Raw genomic sequence first — 17,309 nt, forward strand, 5'->3', positions numbered from 1 at the left:
GCAGAGGGAACTTCACTCTGTTTCCGACCATAGGGGTGTGTGATGGGATGGTGCAGAGTGGGCTTATCTCATGTTCTGACTCCGGGAGTGTGTGATGGGATGGTGTGGAGGGAGTTCATTCTGTGTCTTACCCGGGGAGTATGCGATGGGACAGTGCAGAGGGAGCTTCCCTCTGGTTCTGACTCTGGGAGTGTGTGATGGGACCGTGCGGAGGGATCCCCACTCTGTGTCTAACCCCGGGAGTGTGTGATGGGACAGTACGGAGGGAGCTTCCCTCTGGTTCTGACTCCGGGAGTGTGTGATGGGATGGTGCGGAGGGACCTACCCTTTGGGTTTGACCCCAGGAGTGGGTGATGGGACGGTGCGGAGGGTGCTTCACTCTGGGTTTGACCCCGAGTGTGGGTGATGGGATGGTGCGGAGGGAGCTTTATTCTATCCCTGACCCTGGGAATGTGTGATGGGACGGTGCAGAGGGAGCTTCACTCTGTGTCTAACCCGGGAGTGTGTAATGGAACGGTGCGGATGGAGTTTCTCTCTGGGTCTGACCCCCAGAGTGTGTGATGGGACGGTGCGGGGGGAGCTTCATTCTTTGTCGGACCCCGGCAGAGTCAGATGTGATGGTGCAAGGGAGCTTTACTCAGTGACAGATCCAGGGAGTGTGTGAGGGGACGGTGTAGAGGGAGCTTCACTCTGGGTCTGACTCCGGGAGTGTGTGATGGGACGGTATGGAGGGGGTTCATTCTGGGTCTGACCCCAGGAGAGGGTGATGGGACGGTGCGGAGGGAGCTTCATTCTCGGTCTGACTCCGAGTCTGTGTGATGGGACGGTGTGGAGGGAGCTTCCCTCTGGGTCTGACCCCGGGAGTGTGTGATGGTATGGAGGGAACTTCACTCTGTGTCTACCCCAGGATTGTGTGATTGTACAGTGCTGAGGGAGCTTCCCTCTGGTTCTGACTCCGGTAGTGGGTGATGGGATGTTGCGGATGGAGTTTTAATCTATACCTGACCGCGGGAATGTGTGATGGGACAGGGCAAGGGAGCTTCACTCTGGGTCTGACCCTGGGAGTTTGTGATTGGACGGTGTTGAGGGAGCTTCACTCTGTGCCTGATTACGGGAATGTGTAATGGGACGGTGTGGAGGGCGTTCATTCTGGGTCTGACCACAGGAGTGTGTGATTGCGCAGTGTGGAGGGAGCATCACTCTGTGTCTGATCCCAGGAGTGAATGATGGGATGGTGCAGAGGGAAATTTACTCTGTTTCCGACCATAGGGGCGTGTGATGGGATGGTGTGGAGTGGGCTTATCTCATGTTCTGATCCCGGGAGTGTGTGATGGGATGGTGTGGAGGGAGCTTCTTCTTGTTCTGACTCCAGTAGTGTCTGATGGGACGGTGTGGAGGGAGCTTCACTCTATATCTGACACCGGGACTGTGAGATGGGATGGTGCAAGGGAGCTTCACTCTGTGTCTACCCCAGGATTGTGTAAAGGGACGGTGTGTGATACAGAGTCTCCCTATCGCACTCCGGGAGAACCGTGCACAGTTTCTGGTCTCTCTATCCCACACCAGGAGCCACGTGCACTGTTCCCAGTCTCTGTATCACACACTGTGAGCACCATGCTCAGTTTCCAGTCTCCGTATCACACACCGGGAGCACCGTGCACAGTTCCTGGCCTCCATATCCTCACCAGGCTCACCGTGCACACTTACCTGTCTCCGTATCACACACCGGGATCACCGTGCACAGTTCGCAGTCTCCCTGTCCCACACCGGGAGCACCGTGCACAGTTCCTGGCCTCTCTATCCCACACTAGAAGCACCGTGCACTGTTCCCAGTCTCTGTATCGCAAGCTGTGAGCACCGTGTTCAGTTCCCAGACTCTGTATTCCACACCGGAGGCACCGTGCACACTTCCCTGTCTCCGTATCGCAGACCGGGAGTACTGTTCACAGTTCCCAGACTCTGTATCCCACACCGGGATCTCTGTCCACAGTTCCCGGTCTCCGTATCATAAACCGGGAGCACCGTGCTCACTACCTGGTCTCCGTATCCCACACCGGGAACACCATGCACAGTTCCCAGTCTCCATATTCGACACTGGGAGCACCGTGCACAGTTCCAGGTCTCCCTATCCTACTCCAGGGGTACCATGCACAGTTCCCGTTCTCCAGATCCAACACTGGGAACACCGTGCACAGTTCCCTGTCTCCATATCCTACAATGGTATCTCCGTGCCCAGTTCCCAGACTCCGTATCCCACTCCTGAATCTCCGGGCACAGTTCCATCTCCGATTCCTACAACGGGATCTCTGTGCACAGTTCCCAGTCTCCTTATCACATACCAGGAACACCGTGCTCACTTCCCGGTCTCCATATTCCTCACTGGGAGCATCGTGCTCAGCTCCAGGTCTCCCTATCCCACTCCAGGCGAAATGTGCACAGTTCTCGTTCTCCAGATTCAACAATGGAATCACCGTGCATGGTTCCCGTTGTCCGTATCCCACACCGGGAGCACCGTGCACAGTTCCTAGACTCCGTATCCCACTCTGGGATCACCGTGGACAGTTCCCGGGCTTCATGTCCAACATTTGGATCACCGTGCACAGTTCCTGGTCCTCATATACCATACCGGGAGCACCGTGCTCAGTTCCTGGTTCCATATGCCACACTGGCAGAACCGTGCACATTTCCCGGTCTCCGAGGTCTCACTGGGATCACCGTGCACAGTTCCTGGTCCCCATATACCATACCGGGAGCACCGTGCTCAGTTCCTGGTTCCATATGCCACACTGGCAGAACCGTGCACATTTCCCGGTCTCCGAGGTCTCACTGGGATCACCATGCACAGTTCCAATTCTCTGTATCCCACACTGGGATCACCACGCTAAGTTCTGGATCTCCATATCCCACAACAGGATCACTGTGCTAAGTTCCAGGTTCCCATATACCAAACCGGAAGATCCTTGCACAGTTCCCGGTCTCCATATTCAACACCAGGAGCACCGTGCACAGTTCCTGGTCTCTGTATCCCACACCAGGAGCACCGTGCACAGTTCCCGTTCTCCAGATCCCACACCGGGACCAGTGTGAACAGGTACTGGCCTCCGTATCCTCACTGGGACCACCGTGAACAGTTCCCATTCTCCATGTCCCACACTGGGAACACCTTGCACAATTCTTGTTCACTGTTTCCCACACTGGGAGTTGCATGCTCTGTTCCCGGTCTCCATATTCCACACCATAGCACCGTGCACAGTTCCTGGACCGTATCCTCACCGGGATCACCGTGAACAGTTCCCGGTCTCCGTATCCAACATTTGGATCACTGTGCTCTGTTCTCATTCTCCGTATCCAATGCTGGGATAACTGTGCACAATTCCCATATCCGTATCCCACACCAGAAGTACCATTCTCAGTTCCCGGTCTCCATATTCCACACCATAGCACCGTGTACAGTTCCTGGACCGTATCCTCACCGGGATCACTGTGCTCAGTTCCCATTCTCCATATCCCACACCGGGATCACCGTGCTAAGTTCCGGATCTCCATATCCCAAACCGGGAGCACTGTGCACCTTTCCCAGTCTCAATATCCAAATCTGGGAGCACACTGCACAGTTCCCAATTTCCATATCACACACCGGGAGCACCATGTTCAATCCCCGGTCTCCGTATCGCACACCAGGATCACCATTCACAGTTTCCAGTCCCCATGTTCCCTACTTGGAGCTCCTTGCACAGTTCCCGGTCTCCGATTTCAACACCAGGAGCACCATGAGCAGTTCCAGGTCTCCGTATCCCAGACTGGGATCACCGTTCACAGTTCCTGGTCTCCGTATCCCACATTGGGAGCACCATGCACTGTTCTTGGTCACAGTATCGCACACCAGGAGCACCGTGCACAGTTTCCAGTCTCCGTATCCCACATCGGGAGCACCGTGCACAGTTCCCAGTCTCCATATCGCACACTGTAAGCACCGTGCACTCTTTCCGGTCTCCGTATCGCACACCATGAGCACCATGCACAGTTCCCGCTTTCCATATCGCACATTGGGAGCACCGTGCACTGTTCCCGTTCTCTGTATCCCACACCAGGAGCACCATGTTCAGTTTGCGGTCTCCATATCCAACACCGAGAGCACCGTTCTCATTTCCCGGTCTCTGTATCCTGCAGCGGGAGCACCTTGCATGGTTCCCAGTCTCCATATCACACACTGTGAGTACCGTGCTCTCTTCCCGGTCTCCGTATCGCACACCGTGAGCACCATGCTCAGTTCCCAGTCTCCGTATTCCACACTGGGAGAACCATGCACAGTTCCCGGTCTCCGTATCCCATGCCAGGAGCACCGTACTCAGTTCCCGGTCTCCGTATCGCACATTGGGAGCAACATGCACAGTTCCTGTTCTGTGTATCCCACACCAGAAGAACCATGTACAATTTGTGGTCTGTATCCAACACTGGGTCACCGTGCATGGGTCCCGGTCTCTGTATCCCACACTGGGAGCTCCGTGCACAGTTCTCGTTCTATGTATCGCACAGCGTGAGCACCGTGCTCAATTCCCAGTCTCTGCTTTCCACACCTGGAGCACCGTGCCCAGTTCCCGGTCTCTGTATCACAAACCGTGAGCACCGTGCTCATTTCCTGGTCTCCGTATCGCACCGTGAGCACCGTTCTCATTTCCCAGTCTCTGTATCCCACAGCGGGAGCACCTTGCATGGTTCTCAGTCTCCATATTGCACACTGTGAGCACCATGCACTCTTCCCGGTCTCCGTATCGCACATCGTGAGCACCGTGTTCATTTCCCAGTCTCCGTATCCCACAGCGGGAGCACCTTGCATGGTTCTCAGTCTCCATATCGCACACTGTGAGCACCATGCACTCTTCCCGGTCTCCGTATCACACACCGTGAGCACCGTGCTCAGTTCCCAGTCTCCGTATCACACACCGGGATCACCGTCCACAGTTCACAGTCTCCGTGTCCCACACCGGGAGCACCGTGCACAGTTTGCGGTCTCCGTATCCAACATTGGGATCACCATGCACGATTCTGAATCTCCATATCCCACACCGGGAGCACCGTGCACAGTTCCTGCCTCCATATCCAACACTGGGATCATCATGCATAGTTACCATTCTCCGTATCCCAGTGAGAATACGGAAACTGGGAAATGTGCACGGTTCTGCCTGTATGGTATACGGAGACCGGGAACTGTCCAAGGTACCCCCGGTGTGGGAAAACTGGGAGTACACTGCACAGTTCCCAAACTCCGTATCCCACAATGGGATCACCGTTCACATTTCCCGGTCCCCATATCCCACACTGGGAGCTCCTTACACAGTTCCCAGTCTCCGTATCACACACCGGGAGCACCGTGCTCACTTTCCGGTCTCCGTATCCCACACCGGGAGCACCGTTCACAGTTCCCTGTTTCCGTTTCCCACACCGGGGGTACCTTGGACAGTTCCCGGTCTCTGTATACCATACAGGCAGAACCGTGCACATTTCCCAGTTTCCGTATTCTCACTGGGATCGCCATGCACAGTTCCTGTTCTCCGTATCCCACACCGGGATCACCATGCTAAGTTGCGTATCTCTGTATCCCAAACCAGTTGCACCGTGCACCATTCTCAGTCTAAATATCCAAAAGCGGGAGTACACTGCACAGTTCCCAATCTCTGTATCGCACACTGGGAGTACCGTGCTCACTTTCAAATCTCCATATCGCACACCAGGATCACCGTGCACAGTTCCTGGTCTCCATATCCCACACTGGGATTTCCATGCACTGTTCCTAGTCTCTGTATCCAACACTGGGATCACCGTGTGCAGTTCCCGGTCTCTATCACACACCGTGAGCACCGTGCTGAGTTCCCAGTCTCTGTATTCCACACCAGGAGCACTGAACACAGTTCCTGGTCTCAGTATCCCACACCGGGAGCACCATGCACACTTCCTGGTTTCCTTATCCAACCCCGGGATCACTGTGCCCAATTCCCAGTCACATATCCCACTCTGGGAGCACCTTGCACAGTTCCCAGTCTCCGTATCGCACACAGGGATCACCGTGCATAATTCCCGATCTTCGTATCCTATGCCGGGAACATCGTGCACAGTTCCCGGTCTCTGTATCCAACACTGGGATCACCGTGCCCAGTTCCCTGTCTCTGAATCGCAAACCATGAGCACCATGCTCATTTCCTGGTATCTGTATCGCACACCGTGAGCACCGTGCTCATTTCCCGGTTTCTGTATTCCACACCAGGAGCACCGTGGTCAGTTCCTGGTCTCCGTATCCCACAGCGGGAGCACTTTGCATGGTTTCCGGTCTCCATATCGCACACCGTGAGCACCGTCTCATTTCCCGGTCTCCGTATCCCACACCGGCAGCACCGTGCACTCTTCCCGGTCTCCATATTGCACACTGTGAGCACCGTGCTCAGTTCCCCATCTACGTATTCCACACCGGGAGCACTGTGCCCAATTTCCAGTCTCTGTATCCCACACCAGGAGCACCGAGTACAGTTCCCAGTCTCCTTAACTCTGAGTTAGACCACACATGAAAGTGATTTTCTGACTATTGGGAGTGTGAGTTATATCTCCACTTACAGTTCATCGACTTGTGCCATGATTTCTCCACCTGTCTTGCTGCTAAAGTGGAGCATGAAGAGGTAACATGAATTCAGAGAATGATTTCCCCAAACTGCAGAGCACAGATTCAGGGGTAGGGGTCGGTAGATTTGGGACGGAGAGGAGGAGGAGGAACTCATCTCCCTGAGATCGGGGAAACTGAATCTCCTCATCTGAACCTGTCTCTGTTGCCCCCTCCGGTACCCAACACCCCTCCCTATCACTGTAACACCCCTCTGGTCCCTTAATCCCCTCTCTCTCTCTGTAACCCCCACTCTGGTCCCCTACACCCCTTCCTGTCTCTGTAACCCCCTCCGGTCTCCTACACCCATCCTTGTCTCTGTAACCCACTCCAGTCCCCTATACCCTCCTTGTCTCTGTAACCCCCTCCGGTCACCTGCACCCCTCCTTGTCCTCTGTAACCCTCTCTGGTCCCCGTCTAGTTGGGGTTTCATCAGGCTGAACAGGGCACACGGACATTTTTTTGCAGAATTATTTCTTAATTTTGAATTGACATACCGAGATCTACAACAGACCCATCTGTGCTTGAAGTGATGCCCTGCGGGTTAAAAATTACATTAATTGAATTGTCCTCAATATTTAACAAGTGTGGGTTCCCTGCCAGGAACGTTCAGACACCTCGTGGGAAATTTCTATCTGTATCCCCACTCTCAGGAAACGATGTCCCTGTACCCTGGGGTGTCTCTGTTTTACCACACCCTTCCCTGCCCCGTCTATCTGTGTCCCCCATCTCAGGGATCGATGACCCTGTACCCGGGGTCTCTGTGTTCATCAACACCCTTCCCCACCCTGTCTACCTGTGTCCCCACTCTCAGGGAATGATGTCTGTGTACCCTGGGGTCACTCTGTTCAACAACACCCTTCCCCGCCCCATCTACCTGTGTCCCCACTCTCAGGTGAGCAGGAAGGAGGGGGGGAGAGAATACCCATCTAGCGTAGGACTGTTAGAATCTGGTTTAAGGATCCAGATCCAACAGGACGCATGCCAAGGAACAACGGATAAGATACAGGAAGGTGTGGGGGGAGCAGAGCCTGAATGGGCCGAACAGCTACCACTTGCAGCCAGTGCTGTAAGAATTTCAGATACATACCCAAAAAGATGAGTATTCCCATCACAGCATGATGTCCATGAAGCTGTTTGTAATCTTAATTAATTGCAGAACGATTGAGAATTCACCAGATGATCTTCCCCATTTAAACCCTATTGGCCACAATATGGATCTCCCAGTGGCCGCCCATTTAATTGTCCCAACCCATCCCTTCCTGACACATCTGTTCGTGATCTCATGCACAGCCCAACTAAGGTCACCCACAAACTGGAGGATCAAGACCTCATCTTCTGACTGGGTCTCCTCCAACCAGACGGCATGAACCAACTTGTCCGGTTTCCATTAAACCCCCTCTCCCCCCCCCCCCACCGAGTCTCTCTCGTTCCCTCTAGTTCCCCACTCCATTCAGAGCTGCCTCTTCCCCCATCACTTCTCAGCTCCTTTCCTTCTACCCTCCCACCCAGATCCACCTGTGACCTCTTACCCGTTGGTCTCCTCCTACTCCTTCCCCTCTCCTCCTCCCCTACTTACTCCTCCACTAACTTCCTCATCATTCATCCCCTCCCTTCTAATTGCCCCCTCCCTCCTTGCTACCCCCTCCCTCCTCGCTGTCCCCTCCCTCACTAACCCCTCCCCATCACCATCCCCTACCTCCTCACTACCCCCTTCCTCCTTGCAGTCCCCTCCCTCCTTGCCATCCTGTCCCTCCTCATCTTCCCCCTTCCTACTCGATGCACCCTCCCTCCTTGACACCCCCTCCCTCCTTGCTGTCCCCTCCCTCCTCCTCATCCCCTCCCTCCTCACCGTCCCCTCCCTCCTCACCATCCCCTCCCTCCTCACTGTAGGTGAATTTTGACTGATCCAACATAGCTGTGGACACAGGACAGACGAGCCATTAGGCAGCAATAACCCCCCCCCCCATCCATCCATCCCTCCCCAGTTAACTGCCCTGGGCACTGCAGGAGGTTGTTTGATTGTGGACTGAGGATCTGGGAGCATCATCAGGGAGGAGAGGGAACAGGGTCAAACATCTAAGGTACTGCCCTATTGTGGGGTGATAGAGAGGGGTGTAGGGGACCGGAGGGGGTTAAAGAGATGGGAAGTGGTGTAGAGGACCGGAGGGAGTTACAGAGACGGGGAGGGGTGTAGGGAACTGGAAGGGGTTACAGAGACAGGGGTATAGGGGACTGGAGGGGGGTTACAGAGATGGGGTAGGGTGTAAGGGAATGGAGGGAGTTACAGAATCTGCAAGCTGATGAGGAAGAGAGATTCTCTTACCTAGGAAATCACAACTAGTTTTTACACTCACACACACACCCTTACACCCCTTTCTACACACACATTCACAGACTTACACCCCCCTCCACACACACTCTCACACACACACCCTTACAACCCCTTCCACACACACTCACAACCCCCTCCACATACACCCTTACACCTCCCTCCACACACACTCACACACACTTTTACACCCCCCCTCCCACCCACACACACACACACACACACACACACACACACACACACACACACACACACACACACACACATCCCCAGGTAAGCCTGTAGGTCAGACAGACCCCTCTGCTGAAGTGAAGAGGATGATCAGAAGGGAGATGAGAGTTTTGAAGTGAACAGAATTGTCTCCTCCCTTCATTTAGGGTCCAAATGTCGTGAAGTGGTTGTGGAATGTTTAGGACTTTGTTGGTTGGTTCCAGCAGGATCTGGACAGGATGCAGATTCGGGCGGAGAATTAGGAGATGGAGTTCGATTCAGATACGTGTCGGGTGATGTATTTTGGAAGGTGGAGAATGTGGTTAATTTGCAGGATCCTTAAGATTGTAAGAACAGAGGGACCTTGGGGTTCAAACCCAGACACTTCTTAACATTATCACACAGGGTAACAGGGTAGTTAAACAGGCCTATGATCTGGTGTGTGGGACCCATCCCCCACTGAGGTTCAGTGTGTGTGGGACCCATTCCCCAAGGGAGGTCTATGTGTGTGTGACCTGTCTGCCCAGTGAGGGTCAGTGTGTGTGGGATCCATCCCCCAGGGAGGGTCAGTGTGTGTGGGACTGTCCCCCCAGGGAGGGTCAGTGTGTGTGGGACTGTCCCCCCAGGGAGGGTCAGTGTGTGTGGGACTGTCCCCCCAGTGAGGGTCAGTGTGTGTGTGCAACCCATTCCCCCCCAATGAGGGTTAGTGTGTGGGACCCAACCCCCCAGTGAGAGTCAGTGTGTGTAGGGCCTGCCCCCATAGAGAGGATCTGTGGGGTGAACTGTACCTTGTGTGATATTTTCCATTATTTACTCTCTGTCTGTCATCTTTCATTGACATGTTTTATTTCCTGAGAGGGTGGGGGATAGAGTTGTGGGGTGGGGGATAGAGTTGGGGGGGTGGGGGAGAGTGTTGGGGGTGGGAGAGAGAGAGAGGAAGAGGAGAGAAAGGACAGAGAGGGGAAGAGAGAGGGGGAGAGGGGAGAGATAGGGAGGAGAGAGGGGAGAGATGGGGGAGAGAGGGGTAAATATTTCCCCCATATTTGGTGGTCAGTAATCACCATGGTAATGGCCCCACCCCACGTACACCCACACCTCCCACATGACCCGGGGATGGTGAGAGGAACCCACACCTGCCCACCTCACAGGGGACCAGAACACTCCTCCCCATTGATCCCTCTCCACTCCCACCCGATCCAAAGCACAGTCCATGCCCCATCTCTCACACCGCTCCTTCCATCCCCGATATCAGAGGGGGGAATCTGCCCCTCCTCATCAGGCTGCCCTGACTCATCCTCCAAGACCCTCAAAATCAATGATGGAACCAACCACTCGCAATTCATTTGCCTCCTGCGGATGTAGGGAGCTGGGGGGGGGTGGTGGTCAGCAGGTCACACAGTGGAGATAGGGGGGGATTGAGCAGGTCACACACTGGAGCTGGAGGGGTCAACAGGTCACACAGTGGAGCTGGGGGGGTCAGCAGTTCACACAGTGGAGCTAGGGGGTCAATAGTTCACACAGTGGAGCTGGGGAGACTGAGCAGGTCACACAGTGGAGCTGGTGTGGTCAGCAGGTCACACCGTGAAGCTCCCTCCTCACCGTCCCATCACACTTTCCCGGGGTCAGACACAGAGTAAAGATCCCGCCACACCATTCCATCACCCACTCCCGGGGTCAGACACAGAGTGAATCTCCCTCCGCACCGTCCCATCACCAACTCCCAGGGTCAGACGCAGAGTGAAGCTCTCTCCAGACCGTCCCATCCCACACTCCCGGGGTCAAACCCAGAATGAAGTTCCCTCCACACCGTCCCATCACACACTCCTGGGTTCAAACCCAGAGTGAAGCTCCCTCCACACCATCCTATCACACACTCCCGGGGTCAGACCCAGAGAGAAGCTCCCTCCACACCGTCACATCACACACTCCCAGGGTCAGACGCAGAGTGAAGCTCTCTCCAGACCGTCCCATCCCACACTCCCGAGGTCGGACACAGAGTGAAGCACCCTCTGCACTGTCACATCACACACTCCCGGGGTCAGACACAGAGTGAAGCACCCTCCGCACCGTCACATCACACACTCCTGGGTTCAAACCCAGAATGAAGCTCCCTCCGCACCATCCCATCACACACTCCTGGGGTCAAACCCAGAGTGAAGCTCCCTCCACACCATCCCATCACACACTCCCGGGGTCAGACCCAGAGAGAAGCTCCCTCCACACCGTCACATCACACACTCCTGGGGTCAGACACAGAGTGAAGCACCCTCAGCACCGTCACATCACACACTCCCGGGGTCAAACCCAGAGTGAAGCTCCCTCCACACCGTCCCATCACACACTCCCGGGGTCAAACCCAGAATGAAGTTCCCTCCACACCGTCCCATCACACACTCCTGGGGTCAAACCCAGAGTGAAGCTCCCTCCACACCATCCCATCACACACTCCCGGGGTCAGACCCAGAGAGAAGCTCCCTCCGCACCGTCACATCACACACTCCCGGGGTCAGACACAGAGTGAAGCACCCTCCGCACCATCACATCACACACTCCCGGGGTCAAACCCAGAATGAAGCTCCCTCCACACCATCCCATCACACACTCCTGGGTTCAAACCCAGACTGAAGCTCCCTCCACACCATCCCATCACACACTCCCGGGATCAGACACAGAGTGAAGCTCCCTCCGCACCGTCCCATCACACACTCCTGGGGTCAAACCCAGAGTGAAGCTCCCTCCACACTGTCCACAACTTGGACCCTACAACCAGATTGCTCACCTGTCTATCACGTGATGTGCACATTCTGAGCAGCCAAGTGACACCCATCCAGATGGTTGCCATGGAGATCCTATTGTGATGTCAGTCCCCTCACAGCCCTAAGGTGGGGCCAGTGGGTCATCTGGTCCATTTACATCCCCTCTGTTCCAACTTACCCCATTCGTCTGGGCAAGAGAGGTTCTTCAGTGAGCGGTTCTTGCAGTTAGCCCGAACTTACCTGAAGGAACTGCACATGGTGGGATTCATTCAGGAGACTGACGTCTGCCCAGAAGCAATGCCATGTCCGTGGCTATTTTCTCCTATATGAGCTGGAAGAAGGCTGTCTTTCTTGGTGGCAGAGAGTACAGATGGAGTGGAGGGAGGCGAGGGAGCTTTCAGTGGGAGGGATAGACGGAGTGGATGGAGGGTTTCGATGGGAGGGGTAGACGTTCGTCTGGAGGGAGACATTCCGATATTATTCTGTGTTTCGAGGAAGTTGAGTCGTTGATGTCCCCTCGAGTCCTCTGGCTTTTACCTGAGTCCTCTGGCTTTTCCCAGATCTCGTCGCTGGATCATGGGAACCTGAAGCTACATCCAGTTCAGCACCATAGATGTGGACAGCTCTCTCTCCTCTGCTTCCACGTTCATCAACGTTGATGTTGATCTCGATGCCCTTCCCTGTCTCTGTAGCCCCCTCCGGTCCCCAACACCCCTCCCTGCCTCTGTAAACACCCTCTGGTCCCCTACACCCCTCCCTGCCTCTGTAAACCCCCTCCAGTCCCCAACACACCTCCCTGCCTCTGTAAATGCCCTCTGGTCCCCAATACCCTTCCCTGTCTCTGTAACCCCCTGCAGTCCCCTACACCCCTCCCTGTCTCTGTAACCCTCTCCGGTCCCCGACACCCCTCCTTGTCTCTGTAACCCCCACCAGTCCCCTTCACCCCTCCCTGTCTCTGTACCCCCCCTCCAGTCCCTGTCTCTGTACCCCCCCTCCGGTCCCTGATACCCCTCCCTGTCTCTGTAAACCCCTCCAGTCCCCTACACCCCTCGCTGTCTCTGTTACCCCCTCCAGTCCCCTCACCCCACCCTGACTCTATAAACCCCTCCATCCCAAATCTCCGGATACACTAATAATTGTTGGAGATGCGTCCCACTCTCCTCATCACGTTGGAATCACCCCCCTCCTCACCACCCCCTTCCCTACCAACCTCCTCCTCACTGCCCCCCTCCCTCATTGCCCGAAACCCTGACACCCTCCAACATCTGATCCCACAGCAGACCCTCAGAGCTCCCTGGTTCGATTCGCCCACCGCACCCCATGTTTCCCATATCCACCCTCCCAGCACAGTGAAGCAACCCCACGTTCCAGGTCCTGCGACAAAGTTTATTCCTTCATTGCGGGTGGTGATAGGAATGTTCCAGACCATTTCAGGGGTCGGAGAGGACCTGCCTTCAATGTCGATGGCAGACCCATGTTTGAGAGGACCAGGCAGTGTCCGGGGACATGCAATCTCTCCGCCCTCCTTGACAACATCTCAACATTGGATCTCGGGCTGTAGATGCATGCAGTGGGGGCATGCAAGGCATAATCTTGGAATCCAGAGCCCCTCCCCGGAGGTACTTCCATGGGAGGGGGTAAATTTCTTATGGGAAGAGCAGAAGTCAGGCCGGTGAACTCAGGGTGAGGAGGCAAAGAGGGGCAATTTGGGGAGAGGTTCACGTCGGCGGCTTCAAGGAGGGATAGGGAGAAGCGGGGTGATGGGGGGATCCGCACTCTCCCCCTCCATTCCCCCAGATCAAAAGGGCTCACAATCTCTCAGCCCTCTCCACTTCCCCCCACCCCCCACTACTTCCCAGCACCCCCTCCCAAGACTGTCTCATCTTCTGCGTGCGAGAGCCCCTCCGCATCCTTCTCCCCAGCGGCAGACGTTGAGACCTTCCTCCTGAAAGAGATAAAGGGGACTCATGGAAAGGAGGGAGGGACTGGGGGGGGGGGGCAGGAAAGCCTAGCAAAAGAGGTGGAGGGTCGGAGGCCGATGGATTGGATGGGAGGCAGTGGTGGTGAAAGATGTGGGGTCCATCGCACGGTTGGATTGAGGTTCAAGGGTGAACTGTAGGGGACCTTCAGTTAAGAACCGACAAGGTCCCACATGGGAGGTTGGTCAGGAAGGTCCAGAGGCTCAGTATTTATGGTGAAGTAGTGAACTGGATTTGACAATAGCTGGACAGGAGAGGCCAGAGAGTAGTGGTGGATGATTGCTTCTCAGACTGGAGGCCTGTGACAAGTGATGCCTCAGGGATCAGTATGGGACCGTTGTTGTTTGTCATCTATATCAATGATCTGGATGGTAACGTGGTGAATTGGATCATCAAGTTTGCCAATGACACTAAGATTGGAGGGGTTGTGGACAGCGAGGAAGGTTTTCAAAACTTGCAGAGGGATCTCGACCAGCTGGGAAAATGGGTTGAAAAATGGCAGATGAAGTTTAATGCAGACAAGTGTGAGGTGTTGTATTTTTGACAAACCAAGAACGGACGTACATGGTAAATGGTCGGGCACTGAGGAGTGCAGTAGAACAGAGGGATCTGGGAATATAGATACAGAATTTCTTGAAAGTGGCATCACAGGTGGACAGGGTTGTAACGAGAGCTTTTGGTACAGTGACCTTCATAAATCCAAGTATTGATTCCAGGAGCTGGGATGTTATGAAATTGTACGAGACATTGGTGAGGCCAAATTTGGAGAATTATGTGCAGTTCTGGTCACCGAACAACAGGAAAGATCTCAATAAGATAGAAAGTGGGTAGAGAAGATTTACTAGGATGTTGCCCGGACTTCAGGAACAGAGTTACAGGGAAAGGTTAAACAGGTTTGGACTTTATTCCCTGGAGAGGAGAAGAACGAGGGGAGATTTGATATTTCAAGTGATGAGGGGGAGAGACAGAGTAAATGTAGGTCGGCTTTTCCCACTGAGGGTGGGTGAGATACAAACCAGAGGACGTGGGTTAAGCGTGAAAGGGGTAAATTCTTCACATAGAGGGGTGTGGGGAATGTGGAACGAGCTGAAGTGATGAATGTGGGCTCGATTTTAACATTTAAGAAGAATTTGGACAGGTACGTGGATGGGAGGGGGATGGACTGAGTGCAGGTCAATGGGATGAGGCAAAAATATTGTTCGGCACCCGTGTGGTTTCCCAGCTGTACAGCCAGCAGATTAAAATGGTGATCAGTACAGCCCAGAAGAACATGGGGGGGGAGGGGGTCCTTGATCCTGTCTCGGGAAGGCAGCCATACTCAATTGGACCATCATTTGTTTGACCTGTTGCCCTCAGGTAGACGCATTAACTCACTGATGAACATACTCAGCTTCTATCCTTAGAGCCGTTCGAGAATTAAACTCCACCAATTAGTGTGTTTCTATGTTTTAATGCTGATTTTTGTTCGTGTATGTTGTATTTGTGAGTTTCCTGGGTTGTTTTTTTATTTGATGGTGTTTTCGTATGGAACGACAATAAAGTGTTGACTTTCCTACATGGTGCTGGGTTCCACTGGGCCCTACACGTGAAACATCCGAGGTCAGGGTCGTTGAACTTCGCGGCTGGGTTTGAGGGGGGGGTGACAATCAGAGTCCTGGGGGGTGAGTGTTCAGGTGTGAGGGTGTTCAGAGCTGAGGTGAGAGGCAGACAGTGTCTGGTGGCGCAGTTCAGAGACGAGAGGTCAGGGTTCAAGGGATAAAGTGCGAAGGTTAGCGATCACAGTCACAGTGTCCAGGTTCAAAGCTGGATGTCAGGTTGCGAACTCAGAGTGCATTCTCGAGATTAGGAGAGGCGCGGCCGGTAAACGGTGCGGCGCCAGCGACCGGGGCTCGAATCCTGCGCTGTCTGTAAGGGGTTTGTACGTCCTCCCCATGTCTGTGTGGGGTTTTCCCCAAGGGCTGTGGTTTCTTCCCACCGTTTGAAACGTACCAGGGGTAATTGGGTAGCACAGACCCATGGGCTGGAAGGGCCCTTTTACTGTGCTGTACATCGACATTTCAAATTCTAGACAGGGTGGACAGCCACCAACTTTATCCCAGAACCACACTTACAAATAGGGCACATAATTACAGCACAGTACAGGGCCTTCGCTCCTCAATGTTGTGCCAACCCATATATTCTTTAAACCCTCTATTTCCCTTCCATCTATGGGCCTGTTTAAGAGTCTCTTAAATGCCCCTAATGTTCCAGCCCTCATCACCAACACAGACAAGACATTGCAGGCATCCATAATTCTGTGTTAAAAAATGTACCCCTAACATCTCCCCTAAACTTCCCTCCCCTCACCTTGTACAGACATCCTCTGGTTTTTCCTACTCCCACACTGGGAAACAGGCACTGGCCATCCACCCTGTCTATGCCCCTCAGAATCTTGTCGACCTCTATCAAGCCTCCTCTCATCCTCCTTTTTTGCTCCAGAGAGAAAAGTCCCAGCTCTGTGAACCTTGAATCACGAGACCCGTTCTCCAATCTGAGCAACATCCTGGTGAATCTCCTCTGCCCCCTCTCCACAGCTCCCACATCCTTCCTGTAATGAGGAGACCAGAACTGACCAAAATGTCCCAAGTGTGGTCTTACCAGAGTTTTACAGACATGCCACATGACCTTTCGGCTCCTGAACTCAGTCCCCAGACTAATGAAGCCCAGTGTCCCATGGAGACCTTGAGAAACTGAAGGTCCCTCGGTGAATCCACACATCACAGTTTCCAGCCATTGACCAGGTACTGTGCCTTCAGGATTGACCTTCCAAAATGCATCACCTCACACTCACACAAGTTGACATTTCGACCTCTGGTTCTGGGAGGAAGTATGAGACTAAATGTAGGTATAAATCAGTGCAGAGAAATTCATGGTTACAGAACAGAGGAATTGGGTGAACAACATTCAGGGATTCAATCATCAAGATGGAGAAATACTCACAGGGATTCAGTGCCGATTCATTCATCGAGCCTGCAGTTTGAGCTGGACTAAAATTCGAAGAAATAGAACACATTAAGAGATGTTTTCTGTGTTCTGGGAGTGTGTGATGGGACGGGGCAGAGGGAGCTTCACTCTGTGTCCGACCACAGGAGTGTGTGATGGGACGGTGCAGAAGGAGCTTCACACTGTACCTGACCCCGGGAATGTGTGACGGGAAAGTGCGGAGGGAGCTTAACTCTGTGTCTGACCCCGGGAGTGTGAGAAGGGACAGTGCAAGTGAGCTTCACTCTGTGTCTGACCCAGGGAATGCATGATGGGAGGGAGCAGAGGGAGCTTCACTCTGGGTCTGACCCTGGGAGCGTGTGATGGGAAGGTGTTGAGGGGGCTTCACTCTATGTCTGACC

At 54.1% G+C, this 17,309-nt stretch overlaps 1 protein-coding gene across 3 annotated transcripts in view; it reads right to left on the reverse strand.

Moving 5' to 3' along the window:
* Nucleotides 1-12,009, reverse strand: part of fxyd5 (FXYD domain containing ion transport regulator 5) — a 74,169-nt gene extending 62,160 nt beyond the window's left edge. The window contains exons 1-3 of one of the 3 annotated variants that reach the window (XM_069940000.1): nt 7,740-7,786; nt 7,147-7,186; nt 6,607-6,648 (exon numbers count right to left, since the gene is read on the reverse strand). In XM_069940000.1, coding sequence (XP_069796101.1) covers nt 6,607-6,648; nt 7,147-7,186; nt 7,740-7,761 — 104 coding nt within the window. In that variant the 5' untranslated portion in view covers nt 7,762-7,786. Of the gene's footprint in view, nt 1-6,606; nt 6,649-7,146; nt 7,187-7,739; nt 7,787-11,970 lie in introns of those variants that run through there. The other 2 variants (XM_069940001.1, XM_069940004.1) reach the window with 2 other exon arrangements.
* Between the last annotated feature and the right edge of the window lie 5,300 nt (nt 12,010-17,309).

Source organism: Narcine bancroftii, chromosome 5 (assembly GCF_036971445.1).
Source record: "Narcine bancroftii isolate sNarBan1 chromosome 5, sNarBan1.hap1, whole genome shotgun sequence".
Classification (NCBI taxonomy): domain Eukaryota; kingdom Metazoa; phylum Chordata; class Chondrichthyes; order Torpediniformes; family Narcinidae; genus Narcine; species Narcine bancroftii.